Consider the following 15828-nt stretch of genomic DNA (forward strand, 5'->3'; position numbering starts at 1 on the left):
AAAACTAAACCAAATTCTCATATTACTATCTGAATTCCTACGTTACTATTTGAACCAACTAAGCTTTTTACTTAGTTGAAACAATTTCTGACTATATTACATGTATATGTTTTCCTTTTAACAGCATTCTAAATTCAAGCTTAGAAATTATATCATGTATTTAAGTATCTCTCATAAACATATAACAACACACAAGGTGGACAAAAAATAATGTACTGAGGAAGACAGAAGAGAAAATTGAAAGCTGCTGAGTCCTTACTCTACCTCAGTGGCTATAAAGGGTCTAGACCCGTCTCAAGTCAACACTAACAGGATGATCCCCAAGTAGTTAGGGAAAATCCAAAGTTTAGTTTTACCTTATAAAAAAATTCAAGAATGACTCAATTATTGGAAAGACATCAGAATGGATGAAGTCTCTAGTTACCTTCTAGATAGCATCTCTCATAATTAGAATTACTTTGGAATGGATCAAATACTAATTACTGATTTTTAAAAATTTACTGAGTACATAGTTTAAGGCACTGTGAATATAGCAGAAAACAAAACAGACATTTCTGTCCTCAGGGGACTTATAATTTAGCATGTGGCTTGCACTACAATCAATCCATTTTCCTTTGAGAGGGAAAGCCTTAACAGAGGCATTTTCACCCTTAAATTCACAAAACTGCTTTCTGAGATCAAAAAGAAAGATATGGACCACGTCCTCAAGTTAAGACCAATATTCTGATATAGCCTCTGGGCTATATACTGCAAGCCAAAGTAAACTTGTTCAAAAAAATCAAATAAAAAACATGATTAAAGTGTAAGAGAAAAAATTCCTTTCAAATGTTTCTACTGAAAAATCTTATACTATACTGTCTTACCGGTAACTACTGTCATATGGTGAAGAAGAGAGGGAAAATACAAGCTCCACAGGATAAAAAGTGAATTGTTCACTGTCCTATTCCCACTGCCTAGAACAATGACTTGAAAACAGAATAGACAGATTTGATGAAAGATTAAATGATTAAAATATTTGAGCCACTGGAACATTTTCTTTTATTTTGAAAGTTCTGAATCTTTAAAATGGGGTGGCAAATAATATTTTCACAGAAATCAAATAGGTATACCAGCTAAATGACTTAGTCCATATACTTTTTTGTTTTTGTCTTTAACTGCATTTTCCAGGAGAGAGGTAAGAGTAAGTACCAAGAACTTTCCGTTTACATTCAGCCTTAACTACAAAGCAGCATATCAGCTGAATTTATCCAACTGAAACAATCATATACAAAATAAACAAATTCAGCAATCCTAACTTCAATGTTAAATAGTTTTTCCCTAACTTATTCCCTTTTTGTCAACAGAAGGCACCAAAATAAGTACCTTATTGGCGTAAAGACAAAAAGGCTGGTATGACACTGAAAACTCAAAATCTGTTTTCTAGACCAGACTAAGTTTTCACTAACAATGCTCACCATGTGTCTTATAAAACAAGACTTTTCATCAGATAGGACTTAAACAACAAATGCTCATGCAAAAGATTACTGTGGAATGCAATGAGAAAAACAAGACATAAAAATTTGAGTTGTTTTAAGTAACCACCTTGGATACTCAAATATATAGAAAAATAAAATACTTACTTGACATAAATATATTTTGTGTAAATTCCACTCTTCTCCTAGAGCACAAATCTTAATGTCACTGTTTTCACCATTTAAAAATAGTGTTTGATAAATATATTTGGATGTACTCTTCAATTTTTTCCTGTTAAAAGAAATGCAAACATTACATATGTGTAAAACTGAATGTTTTACTGGTTTTCATATAACTCAAAATACTCCTTTTGCTCAATTGCTACTAAATAGAACCAATTTGCCCATCGTGTAAAAAAGATAGAGGAATATTATATTTGCAAATGTGCTCATGTATGGAAAGGTACATAAGAAACTAATAATAGTGGTTATCTTTGGGGTACTCTATTCCCAAGAGAGGGAACAGTGGATAGATGGGGGCAGCATGGAAGGGAGACTATTATACACCTTTTTGCAATTTCTGATTTTTGAACTAAGTGAATTACCTATTCAATAAAGAAAAAGCAAGCATGGTGATTTTTGCTTATTTCCTTATTTAGAAATCAGCACTTATGGATGATGTCAATACAGGTGCAATAATACTGCTATGCAACTACAAAATGAAGAACAAGAATGAAAATTTCACCTATACAATTTTAAAAATAATTTACATTTAACCTTATGTTAGTACCAAACAATTCTTGAACTCCTTAAAACGTCTTTTCCCCACATTGGACAAATGGTTTGCAGCCTTAGACCAAAGATTTTCAAAATTATACTCAATGGAGAAGCGTCTTAGGGGCCACCAGGGAGAGGGGAAGAGTGAACTCTGGGCATCCCATCTAACTTCAACCAGAGCAGCATCATATTATTATAGTTGTAAACATCCTGGATTTGTGTATAAGATTTAATTTAAAGGAAGGATTGTTACTTTTGTTTTAAGCTTGACAATCATTGCTCAAGATGGTCCAGCAAGTAAGAAAAGCCGTAGGCAAAGGTTGATCAATATCTTTTTTTTCTAAAGCTCTTCATTGGAGTATAATTGCTTTCTATTCCTAGCCAATCCTGACAGCTTTCCTAGTAAAATTTTTAAATCTTAAAAAAAAAATAATTGTTTCAGATGGTGTCTTAAATCAGTGCATTGAACACCTCTTCCCAACAGACAATAAAAATTGCACATGCTTCAGTGCACAAAGACTTGTGTTGGAGTCTCAGCTCTACCACGGCTCAGTCACCTTAGATGTGAAAAGAGGATATTAATAATCCACTTCAATGGGTTACTGTAAGAAATGAGACAACGGAGTTTCCAGTTCCTGACAGCACTCTCCCCAAATTATATGAAAAGATTAAAAGTACATAAAAGTATAAACCCACAATAGGAGAGAGGTGAGGCTGGGCTTATGACATGATGAGAGAATTCCATGGATCTGGAAGTTAGAAAATAAACTGGAATGGAAAAGAGCAGTGAAAGTCACAGCCCAAAAGATATCACGGTCTAGGATGGAGGTTAAAGCCCCAACTGCCCTTCAGAACCATGGGGGTGGAGATGTGGCTGGGAGGATGAGGTCTCAAGGGAAACAGAAGGCAGAAGTGAGGCAGAAAATGGGGAAACTTGTTCCCCTAATGGCCTCCTCCACTCTCTATGAACACAGAGTACAGATAGCTCATGCCAAAAGATTCCAAGGTTTTTCTAGAAAGAAACAGAACTAACCTATCAGGAAGATTTTAAGACTTTCATGTGGGTATTGGTGCCCCAGACAAAACAATCCTCATTCTGGCATTTGAGGAATCTGTAAGCTGTTAGCTCCCAACCTATTCACCCTAAATCATGGTTCCCAAACTGTGTGCCAAAGCACCTAGAGCACCACAGCAAACTCAGGGAGGCATGTGGAATATTCCAAAATTAAAGGAAATCACAGCAACATCTTTCCGATACTATGCAATCTACACTATTAAGCTGTTTAGACCTAACTATGAGATATTTCTTCAGGACCAGAGGTGCCATGAAAAAATTTACTGAGGCACTAAGGGTGCTGTAAACCAATAAGACTTGGGAATTTCGGATCTAAAACAAAGCATGCCCCACCCATAACCAACTCAGTAGTCAGTCTTCCTACTCAAAGGGGAGGCCCAGCAGAAACAGATCTGTTTACTCAAAACACACACACACACCCACACACACACACACACACATACCAGTTACTCATTCTGAAGTGGACAACCAAGGACACCCTAAGATGAGGAAAATTAGGAGCATTAAAGACTATTTTTAAAAAGAGAGAAATTGGCATCAGAGGAGACATAATTCAGGGAAAACAGGACTTAAAAAAAAACCCCAAACCCAAACACTCTAACTAGTACATCTACAGAGTTGAGATTATTACATTTATAAAATAATAGGATGCCAATAAAAAGTATTACTAAAAAAAACTAAAAAAAAAAGTATAACTCAGAGCAATGGAGGAAGAAAAGAGATCTTAGGGACCAAAATCACAGTTGCTGAAATTTAAAAAAAAAAAAAGAGAGAGAAAGTTAAGGAAATTTCTCAGACCATAAAGCAAAAAAGACCTAGAAAGGAAAAAAAAGAAAAGAGAAAGAGGTACAATTCAAGAAATCCAAAATCCAGTTAAGAGGAGTCCAAGAAAGAGAAAACAAAAAGAGCAGGAGAAAGGGAATTACAGATGTTTCCCCAAACTAGTCTCCAGATTGTAAGGATCCACCAAGTACCAAGGCCATTATAAGACCTACACTTAAGCATCTTCTAGTTAAATATCAAAAAAAAAAAAACCTCCAAAAGTTCCAGAGAGAAAAAAAAAAGTCACCTATAAAGAAAAGAGAATTAGACCAGTGTCACATTTTTCATCAGTATGGTAGGCTAGAAGACAGTGAATTAATACCATCAAAGATATCAAAAGTTATTTTAGATTAGATTTCTGCACCTGGTCAAAAGCTGACTAAAGTGATAGACTAAATTTACAACTAGATAAGCACAAATTACCTTCTTTTGCACCTTTCTTAGGAAAATACTTGAGGATGTAGTTTCCTCAAATGAGTTCAGAAACAAAAAGACACAGACTACAGAAAACAGTGGATCCAATCCTAGAGACGGGGTCAAAGTAAGTCCCAGGACAAGTGTAGATCTAGAGAGCAATGGATCCAGATTGGAACAGGAAGATGGAGGGACCCAGGAGGGAGGTCCTGGGTTTAGAGAAGGACTCCATGCAAGCATGTCTGGAAAGAGAAAAATGTGAAGATATGATGAAGGAATATTATTCTTTTGTCAATGGTGGGGATGGGAGGGAAGGCAGAAAGTCTAAGAAAATAAAAAAGCAATACAAAAAAGAGTATTGTTCTAATAAGCTACAAATGAAAACAGGACCCAACTTCATGGAATGTAAAAAAAAAAATTCCATTAATTATGAGGTTAGAAAATTGTTCCCAAGAGAAAAACAAGGGTTTGTGACGTTGGACCCATGAAGTAGGATTTATAATCCTAGCACACGACTTGACTCTGAAGTGAACAACATTTACATAGTTATAACAACAAATAACTGTTTACTAGATTTCAATTTTTAGGGACAATCTATGGATGAAACACTAAATATCTGGTTGCAGAACAACTGAGTTTTAAGTCTTGTTAATGTAAAAGTAAAACATGCACTTGACAAAAAGTATTAGTAGAAGGTGGGCCTGGAGGCCAAAGCTTTCCATGTGTAGTTAGTTGAGGTGGAAGTGCACATGAGACAACCTCAGGAAGCATATTAGTGCCAACACACAAAATTTTCTTACACCCTTCATCCGTACTGAGTTGAATAAACTAGGCATCTTCCACTGATATACCACATACTAGATTCTCATGTGTATTTTCTAACAAAGATTTGCTTTTGAGAGACTTTCCATTCCACTCCACTCATGTAGCTCAGGGATTGGCAAACTTTTTCTGTAAAGGTCTAGACAGTAAATATTTTCAGCTTTGTGGGCCAGACAGCCTCCAAGCTAGTTTTGCTGGCATGCCAGTGGGCAGCTTCTTGCTCGCCAGCCTCAGCCTTCCACATCTTAGCAAACTTCTCCACCATCTATCAGGCCACAACTCTTCCAACATCTGAGTCTCAGCTTGGGAAAGGCGGCCCTATTCCAAATTTGTTCCTTCCCTGGTTATTCTGTCTCAGTCCTAGAAGTAGTGACGGCTCCCTATGTCCTCTATTCCTGTATTCTTTACAGATCTCTTTACTTTAGTAATTTACCTTTAGTAGTTAATCACTGGTTGCTTGTTAATAATGGTTAAACTTTCCTGTTCAAATTACTGTGTGATTTCTTTCAAATGGACCTGACATATATATTCTATAGTGACATTGAATATAAGTGCTCTAAATACTAATTAAAAGGCAGAGATTATCCTATCGGATTTTTTAAAAAGCAAGCCCAACTAAATGCTGTCTACAAGATACTTACCTTCCACACCAGGCACTGTGCATTGTATGCATTCTAGTATTTGTCAAGTCCTATAAGGCAAACATTAGTGGCTCCATTTTACTTAGGAGGAAATAAGGCTATTAAGTGCAAAACACAAACTAGGACTCAGAATCTGAGCTCTTAAAACACTAACTCTCCAAAACGGTAACTGACAGGGTCCACTGACCCACAATTTGACAGTGTCCATTTCTGTAAATATAAATATTCACACATAAAACCGTATGAAAGGGTTTATAAATCAAACTACCAACATAAGTTATTTATGCTACTCTTATTTTACAATAAATATGTAACATGTATGGCATAAAATTTTAGAATCTTTTAAAGTTTCATTTAAAAAATTACATCTATATGACCCACTGATGGCCTTTAAAAAAAAGGAGCAAACAGATTGTTTATGTGAAAATATATGCGACTTATAAAGTACATTTTAGTTCACATGTAAATATTCCGTCTTTCAACTCTTCTGAAAAAGGTTAAGCCAGCTGCCTTACGTATCCACGGTCAACGATTTCGAGTACTAGAGACTTTGACTGTTCCTAGTGAAGAACAAATGTACACACTGTTGATAAATTTCATCTTTACAGCTGATTGCTCCTGCATGTAATCATTCCCCTTCCACTGTGGGACGACAACAGGGCTGCCCATTTCAGAGACTAACTTTACGTGTCTTGCACTATTTAAGGCAGCCGGATGCAAAACAACTTATTCTACTGCCACCCACTCGGAGAGGACCAAGGTGTGTGACTAAAGGCCAGCCGGCCGGCCGGCCGGCCCTGGGTAAGGTTTAATGAGGCGCAAGCTCTGGCTTGGCGTTTCTCAGTCTCATCTTGGGGCTGTAGCACCACCCCGGCGGCGTCCGCGGTTTACAACCCAGAACACCGGGCGTCTCCCCAGGTGCTCCCCATCCGCCCTGCCTCGGACCAGCTCCCAGGTCTACCCTATCAAGGGCACATCCGCTCTCTACAGGCTGGGGAGCTCGGCAGCCCGCGAAGCCCCCGGGCGCCCGGCTCATCCCCAGGCCCGGCCGTGGGAGCCGCCCGACAGGTGCGGGCGCGGGCAGTGCGGGTGCGTCCCCCCACGCACCTTCGAGGGGTGTTAAGGAGTCGCTGCTGCTCGTCCCCTTCCTCCTCATCCTCGTCTGTCTCGGAATCGGGGTGACAGTAGCAGAAGGCCCCGCCGCTCCGCTTGCGCTTGCGGCTGCCCGGACAGTAACAGAAGCCGTGGGCGGCCCCGTCGCCACCAGTCTCCGGCCTCCGGGCCGAGCCCCCAGCCCCAGAACCGGGCTCCTGCTGGGCTAGGGCTCGCCCCGGGTGGCGCAGCACTCGGCTGCTCAGCGAGCCCATGGGTCACGGCTCCCCGAGACTTCAGGGAGCGCACCTCACGGAGCCCAACGGAGACGGCTTCCCGCCATGGCCCGGCCTCCGCCACCGGCCTCCCCGTAGCCTACACCACCACCTTCTCACGCGCAGACCCGACCGTTGCAGCTGACGCTACCGCCTCCATCCTCCGCCCCGCCCGCCGCGCGCGCCGACCGCAGGACCTAGCCCCCTGCCTTCGCCACAAAGCGCGGAGCGTGGGGCGCATGCGTGCGGCGAGCCTCCGGAAGGGGCGGGGGAAGGAGCGCGTACGCCGCGGGCGGAGCCTGCGCAGAACGGGAGGAGGGCGGGAGCGGGTACGTGCGTGTGCGGATTGGCGCTTTCTACCCTGAGGTCGGCGGGGCTCTCCTGCAATCCTGAGTTGCGGGCGGAGCTCCCTTTTAGCGTTACTTCATACCACGCTTTGTGTTAGCTGGACCGGCAATTCCAGCTCATTCGTTCCTTTTGCGAAAGTTCCTTAAGCTCCAGGTGTCTATTGGGCCCTGTGATAGGCAAGGGGCCGAAAAGACATTGCCGTTTTGGGGTCTTCTTTGGAGGAGCTCACCATGTGCTAGGGTCACACCCTGCGCAGGCTTTCCAAGAGAAGAGGACCTGGAACGTGGAGCTTTGCTAGGCCCTTGGGTTTCTTAAGCAGCACCTCTCCGCTGCCCTTAACTGATTGTGGCAAACGTCCTCTGCACTCTTTTCCTAACCGACCCCCAGAAGCAGTGGAATATATGTATAGGGTCTGTACGGAAACTGTCAGGGTTTAAAGTGCCTTTTGGAGGCCCAAGCAAAATTTACAGCTGTCTGAGCAAAAATTATAGGTGTACGCCTGGAGTGTGCTGCCACTGCTGTGGACCCTGGACAGCTTTCCTTCCCTGATTCCCTTTTGCTACTTTTTAAATAAAATGTTTATAATGAAGTACCATAAGTGAAACATTTATTTATTTAGGCTGCTCTTGGTCTTAGTTGCGACTGGACTGCCGATATCTTTGCTGTCATGCAGACTTAGTTGCGGCATGCATGTGCGATATAGTTCCCTGGAACGCAGGGCCCCTTGCATTGGGAGTGCACAGAGTCTTACCCACTGGACCACCAGGGAAGTCCCATAAATGAAATACTTACAATGAATTACTCGAAGTAATAAATACTTATGGACACAAGTATGAAAACTTAAATTTTAATAAAAACTTCAATGTATTATACTTGCTTTGAAAGTAGAACAATACAGAGAAGCAGAAGCTCCCTCTCCATCTCAATCTGTTTCTCTCCCTCCCCTCTGGTGACCACTATCCTCGGAATGGTGTATGTCATTATTCCTATGCATGTTCTTGTACCTGTACCCATAGCAATATGGGTACACGTTTAGACATGTAAAGTAAATGGAATCATTCATACCTATCATTTTGCACCTTTCTTCTCTCTCAAAATTATACTTTTGAGACAATCAGTTGAAAATTAAATCTCTAGGTAATTTTCATGGCTTACTGTGTGACACCCAAAATTTGTTTATCCTTTCCCTCACTGAGGGAGTTAGGTTGTTTCTACTTTAATGCTCTTATAGAGCAGCACTGAACACTATGTACAAGAGATTCACCAAATAGATCCCCAGAAGTGAATTTGCTGGGAACTTTTCAACTTTACTATCTGTTGCCAAATTGCTCTCTGAAATGATTGCACCAGTTTATGCTCCCATCAGTGGTATATGTAATTTGCCGGGTCCCAGTGTACTCATTCTGAGAAATCTGAACTGAGAGAGGCTGGCTGAGGCTGCTTGTTGCGGGGAGGGGAGGAGCAAAAAATGACTCTTGCAAGGGGATCAGCCTGCAGGCCCAGAATTTGTCAGCACAAAGGATATGCATGGAACACATGTGGGCCACTATAAGACATCCAGCATGGGATCAGCTTAAATCCTGTCTAAAAGGTCAGGCTGGAAAGACAAACAGACTTCAGCACAGAGAACCTGAATTCCTAGGGGCTGAAAAAGAAGAACTGCATTTGCTTTGCCAGAGGAACTAAAGATGAGTATTTTACTGGTGATGGAGTTTTAAAGGAACTCAGAATGTCGACAAGAATCAGCTTTGAACATCTGACAATGTCACACAGCATTGATCATCTACTACCACAGCACTAACAGATAAGAACTTTCCTGCTCCCATTTACTCTCCTCCCTCCTGCTAGGTTGGGGAAGGGAAGGTAGGGTCTAGAAGGAAGCCTAGGGTGAAGAAAGATGAGAAGCCCACCAGATCACCTTCCCCAAACGCCAGCTTCTTGCTGGCAATAAGCCAGATCTGAACGAGGGGAAAAGCCTCAACTGTAAATGAAGTTTGGAATTTTGATTGAAAACATTAATTACTGAAATGACACTGTTTTATGACCTGCACAGTGGGACTTTTTAAAACCTAACAATGACAGAAAAGTCATGACCTTATCCAGCTGAAGTTTCATCGGAAGACAGGAAAGAACTAGACCCAATTAATAAATGTAAATGGACAGTGCGAGAAAAAAACAAAGTTGCTTCCTAATTATATTACAGAGTCATGCTTGTGCAATATAACAATCATTGCTCTAGGTTGGCTTTTTTTTTTTAAACTGGCTGTGTTGGGTCTTCATTAGTTGTGATGAGCAGAGCTGCTCTTCATGCGGTGTACAGGCTTCTCTTGTTGCAGAGCACAGGCTCTAGGTGCGCAGTCTGCAATAGCTGTAGCATGCAGGCTCAGTAATTGTGGCTCGAGGGCTCTAGAGCATGGGCTCAGTAGCTGTGGCTCGCAAGCTTAGTTGCTCTGCAGCATGTAGGATCTTCCCGGACCAGGGATGGAACCTGTGTCCCCTGCCTTGGCAGGCAGATTCTTAACCACTGCACCACCAGGGAAGTGCCTCCAGGTTGGCTTTAACCTACTCTCTAGAAAGCTTCCCATCAACATATGCAATTTGTTTTAAAATTTTGGCTAAGCCATATATAATTTAAAGATGAAACCACCAAAAGTTTGCAATGCTTCCAAAGTCAAATTAAGTTGATTTGGAGATTCCATGCCCTTCTGGGTAGGTATTGAAGCAGCAGTACTATTTCCTATAGTTAACTGGAATGAATGACTAAGTATTCGTGTAAATAGCTTTCACCAGTAGTGAAGCACTTGTAATAGGCAAGTAGAAACAAATCCTTATATTTCACACATCAAAATACGACAAAGAAGAGAAATATTCTTACTTAATATGAATGTTCTACTTAGTAGAACCGAGAGCATCACTCCAGAGATATACTATTTTATTATCATTAAGTAGTGTTTGGTATATGTGAACATTAGTTTTACAGCAGTAGGGGTACATAAGATTAAATATGTTATTTTTCTTAATGTTGTACTTTCTAATAGAAATTGAGTAACATAAATCCTTAAAAAATATCTCCTTTCAGAATCCAGGATGAAAAAACTCACAAGCAGAAAAGTCAGTCAGAGAAAGCATATACCTCATTTGAAAGACACCGTGTTTTATTGAAATTACTTTTCCCATGTTGTATACAAACCGAAGTTTTAAATTAAATCCAAGTACACCTTTACAATAATTCTAGAGTTGAAAGGCACAGTGCAAGTGTAAATTATTACAAATCAACAAAATTGAAAATGATTTAAAAAATTTTTAGCACAAAAAATTTTCTTTAAGTAAAAGTAAATTCAGAGCAGTACGCCATCACCAGAAATACGCAGTTTGACACAATTTTTTCTCATTCATCTTCAAGCTGGATTAATACAATCATCATTTTATTATATTATTATTATTATTATTATCCATAATATTGTGGAATGTTCAGCATTTATGTTTGGTAACCAGACATATGTGATCTGTATAACCACACTTAGAATTGAATTTCTTCAGACAAGTTGGTGAGTTTAGTATACTCCAACCTGGAGAGACTAAGAGATCTTAACCTAAGATGTGATGGAGGAAGTCTCTAATGCCAAACTTAGTAAAGATCAACTAATGCTTTAGACAAAAACCTACACAAAGGAGATTTGTGGATGCTTTCAAACTATGACTATGTAAAATAGCAAATTGGATAGATTCTTACTAACTGGATGCTCACAATTTCAAATTATGAAATTATTAGACACTCTAAAAACAGACTTAGGGAAGAAAAGTGATTTTAGAACAGTCTTCCAGTTCAACAGTTTTCACCAAAAACAAAATATGAAATAATTTAATATATTCCAATTTCTATGAAACACAAACAAGGAAGAGATCTGTTGAAAACATGGAGCACATTCTTATTTCTAATTTTAAATCTCCTTTTAGGTTTTATAAGCTTTGAGATGTAAGTACAGCTTTAAAGCATCATAGTGAGTAATTACAGATGAATAATAATACAATCTATATCCTAAGAGGCGTCTGTAGGTGTTTTAATTGGAAATAAGCATTCTGAGATATTGCTAATAGCAGTGCAGAAAAATGAAGTTAAAGAAAATTCAGCATGTAGGGAATCCTCCTATCCTTTCTGGATTTTATTTTAATCATCTCCTCCGCAGAGAATGAGCAGTACCTTCCTGTAGTCTCCGGATGTGTCACCCTGGGGGCGAGGAGAGCAGAGTTACAGTCAGATAAATGGGTTTTAAAATAGAATACATAATTCAAAGTCATCTAGGTTAAGTTTTTTAATCTTGCTGGGATTTTTCTTGGAGAGGATTTTTTAAAAATGAATTTTGTTATTTTTTATTATAAAAAGAACACCTGTAGAAAATAAAGACATAAAAGAATATTAAAAAATCGTCTAAAGATGGCGGCGAAGTAGAGAGACGTGGAGTGCATCCCTCCCCACAGATGAATTGGGAATGCACGGAAGGACGCAGTCATTCTCACAGAGAACCAGCTGAACACCAGCAGACGGCCTCGGACACCGGATGGGACTGCGGGGAGCCCGACATAGCCGGTAGGGAGGCATCTACGAGGGCTCAAAGAGGGTGAAGCGGCGGAGCTGTGGCAGACGGGAGGGAGTGAGAAACATTCGGAGGGTCCGCAGCGCTGGCAGCTCAGCGTTCCCGGACCAAGACATCGATCCGCGGCTGAACGGAGGGTCCAAGAGCGGGAGTGTGGGAGCAGGAGAGCTGGTTCAGTGTGGGAAACATTGTTGCCGGTAGGGTGACGGACCGAGAGGACAGGAGGGAGGAGGCCCGCGGAGAGGAGTGCCCGTTCCTGAGAGCTGCCGGGCCATGATGGCGGCTGGAGGCTGCAGGCTCACTGGCGGCTGGGAGGAGCCACGCGCATAGCCTCTCTCTCTCTCTTTCTGCGCCTCTGCAACAGGCAGTGGAGAGACCCACTGCGGGCCACCTAAGGCGCTCAGGGATAACAAGTACCCTCAGGCACTCGGGTGGGGCTAGATTAAAACCCCTTGCAACGCCAGCAGCAGGGAGGCTGCCGAGAGGAAAAAAAAAAAGAAAAGAAAAGAAAAAAACCCCCGAGAGAGGCCCAACTCTAAGACTTTCTGTTTACACCTGAGCCACCGGCGCCCTCTGCAACAGGCACCTCCAAGCCTGACTGAGACATCAGTGCGCCACTGCTCACTCCCTCCCAGGAGAAGGAGCCACTATTGTACCCTCTCCCTCCCCACACACTGACGCTTACAGACGAACAATAAAGGAACCTCTGCTGGTCACAGAATAACGCAAAAAAACCCAAGGACAAGCAACCCCAAAAGTTTGGACAACCATGAGGAAACAAAGAAACACCATGCAGGCAAAGGAGCAGGAAAAAAACCCACAAGACCAAATAAATGAGGAGGAAATAGGAAAAATGCCTGAAAAGGAATTTAGAGTAATGATAGTAAAAATGATACAAAATCTCGATAACAAAATAGAGAAAGTACAAGAAACAGTTCATAAGAACTCAGAAAAACAAACAGCAATGGATAACAAAATAACTGAAATTAAAAATACTCTAGATGCTATAACCAGCAGAATGACTGAGGCAGAAGAACGAATAAGTGAGTTGGAAGATAGAATGGGAGAAATAACTGCCACAGAGCAGGAAAAAGAAAAAATAATAAAAAGATTAGAAGACAGTCTCAGAGACCTCACTGATAACATTAAGCGTACCAACATTCGAATTATAGGCATCCCAGAAGAAGAAGAAAACAAGAAAGGGTCTGAGAAAATATTTGAAGAGGTTATAGTGGAAAACTTCCCCAACATGGGAAAGGAAATAATTAACAAAGTCCAAGAAGCACAGAGAGTCCCATACAGAATAAACCCAAGGAGAAATACACCGAGACACATATTAATCAAACTAACGACAACTAAACACAAAGAAAAAATATTAAAAGCAGCAAGAGAAAAGCAACAAACAACATATAAGGGAAAACCCATCAGGATAACAGCTGACCTTTCCACAGAAACTCTGCAGGCCAGAAGGGAATGGCAGGATATCCTGAAAGTCCTGAAAGAGAGAAACCTACAGCCAAGAATACTCTACCCAGCAAGAATCTCATTCAGATTTGAGGGAGAAATCAAAAGCTTTCCAGACAAGCAAAAGTTAAGAGAATTCAGCACCACCAAACCAGCCTTACAACAAGTGCTAAAGGAACTTCTCTAAGTAGGAAACACAAGAAAAGGAAAACACCTACAAATACAAACTCAAAACAATTAAGAAAATGGTAATTGGAACACACATGTCAATAATCACCTTAAATGTAAATGGATTAAATGCTCCAACCAAAAGACACAGACTGGCTGAATGGATACAAAAACAAGACCCTTCTATATGCTGCCTACAAGAAACCCACTTCAGACCAAGGGATACATATAGACTGAAAGTAAAGGGATGGAAAAAGATATTCCATGCAAATGGAAGTCAAAAGAAAGCTGGAGTAGCAATACTCATATCAGACAAATTAGACTTGAAAGTAAAGACTATTACAAGAGACAAGGAAGGACACTACATAATGATCAAGGGATCCATCCAAGAAGAACATATCACAATGGTAAATATCTATGCCCCCAATATAGGAGCACCTCAATACATAAGGCAAATGCTAACAGCTATAAAAGGGGACATCGACAGGAACACAATAATAGTGGGAGACTTGAACACCCCACTTACATCAATGGACAGATCATCCAAACAGAAAATAAATAAAGACACACAAGCTTTAAATGACACATTAGACCATCTCGACTTCATTGATATTTATAGGACATTCCATCCAAAAACGACAGAATACACGTTCTTCTCAAGTGCACACGGAACATTTTCCAGGATAGATCACATCTTGGGTCACAAATCAAACCTCAGCAAATTCAAGAAAATTGAAATCATATCAAGCATCTTCTCAGACCACAACGCCATGAGACTAGATATCAATTACAGGAAAAAAACTGCAAAAAAGACAAACACATGGAGGCTAAACAATTCACTCTTAAACAACCAAGGAATCACTAAAGAAATCAAAGAGGAAATAAAAAAATATCTAGAAACAAATGACAACGAAAACACAACAACCCAAAACCTATGGGATGCAGCAAAAGCAGTTCTAAGGGGGAAGTTTATAGCAATACAGTCCTACCTTAAGAAACAAGAAAATGATCGAATAAACAACCTAACCTTACACCTAAAACAACTAGAGAAAGAAGAACAAAGAAACCCTAAAGTGAGCAGAAGGAAAGAAATCATAAAGATCAGAGCAGAAATAAATGAAAAAGAAAGGAAAGAAACCATAAGAAAAATAAATAAAACTAAAAGCTGGTTCTTTGAGAAGATTAACAAAATTGATAAACCATTAGCCAGACTCATCAAGAAAAAAAGGGAGAAGATGCAAATCAACAGAATTAGAAATGAAAAAGGAGAAGTAACAACGGACACCTCAGAAATACAAAACATCATGAGAGACTACTACAAGCAACTATATGCCAATCAATTGGATAACCTGGAAGAAATGGATACATTCTTAGAAAAATACAATCTTCCAAGACTGAACCAGGAAGAAATAGAAACCATGAACAGACCAATCACAAGTACAGAAATTGAGGCAGTGATTAAAAATCTCCCAACACACAAAAGCCCAGGACCAGATGGGTTCACAGGCGAATTCTATCAAACATTTCGAGAAGAGTTAACACCTATCCTTCTCAAACTCTTCCAAAATATTGCAGAAGGCGGAGCACTCCCAAACTCATTCTACGAGGCTACCATCACCCTGATACCAAAACCAGGCAAAGATGTCACAAAAAAAGAAAACTATAGACCAATATCACTGATGAATATAGATGCAAAAATCCTCAACAAAATACTAGCTAACAGACTGCAACAGCGCATTAAAAAAATCATACACCATGATCAAGTGGGGTTTATCCCTGGGATGCAAGGATTCTTCAATATACGCAAATCAATCAGTGTGATACATCATATCAACAAACTGAAGGATAAAAACCATATGATCATTTCAATAGATGCAGAAAAAG

At 40.3% G+C, this 15828-nt stretch overlaps 2 protein-coding genes across 5 annotated transcripts in view; both read right to left on the minus strand.

Moving 5' to 3' along the window:
* The window catches only part of GMCL1 (germ cell-less 1, spermatogenesis associated), a 49414-nt gene extending 41780 nt beyond the window's left edge, over positions 1–7634 (minus strand). The window contains exons 1-3 of one of the 4 annotated variants that reach the window (XM_057742252.1): positions 7110–7154; positions 6003–6052; positions 1620–1743 (exon numbers count right to left, since the gene is read on the minus strand). In XM_057742252.1, the coding sequence (XP_057598235.1) occupies positions 1620–1743; positions 6003–6034 (156 nt within the window). In that variant the 5' untranslated portion in view covers positions 6035–6052; positions 7110–7154. Of the gene's footprint in view, positions 1–1619; positions 1744–2056; positions 2124–6002; positions 6053–7109 lie in introns of those variants that run through there. The other 3 variants (XM_057742251.1, XM_057742249.1, XM_057742253.1) reach the window with 3 other exon arrangements.
* A 3216-nt stretch (positions 7635–10850) lies between these two features.
* Positions 10851–15828, minus strand: part of ANXA4 (annexin A4) — a 69982-nt gene continuing 65004 nt past the window's right edge. Inside the window, exon 13 of the mRNA XM_057742086.1 lies at positions 10851–11945. Coding sequence (XP_057598069.1) covers positions 11886–11945 — 60 coding nt within the window. The 3' untranslated portion in view covers positions 10851–11885. The remainder of the gene's footprint in view (positions 11946–15828) is intronic.

This window comes from Hippopotamus amphibius, chromosome 7 (genome assembly GCF_030028045.1).
Source record: "Hippopotamus amphibius kiboko isolate mHipAmp2 chromosome 7, mHipAmp2.hap2, whole genome shotgun sequence".
In the NCBI taxonomy this organism is placed as follows: domain Eukaryota; kingdom Metazoa; phylum Chordata; class Mammalia; order Artiodactyla; family Hippopotamidae; genus Hippopotamus; species Hippopotamus amphibius.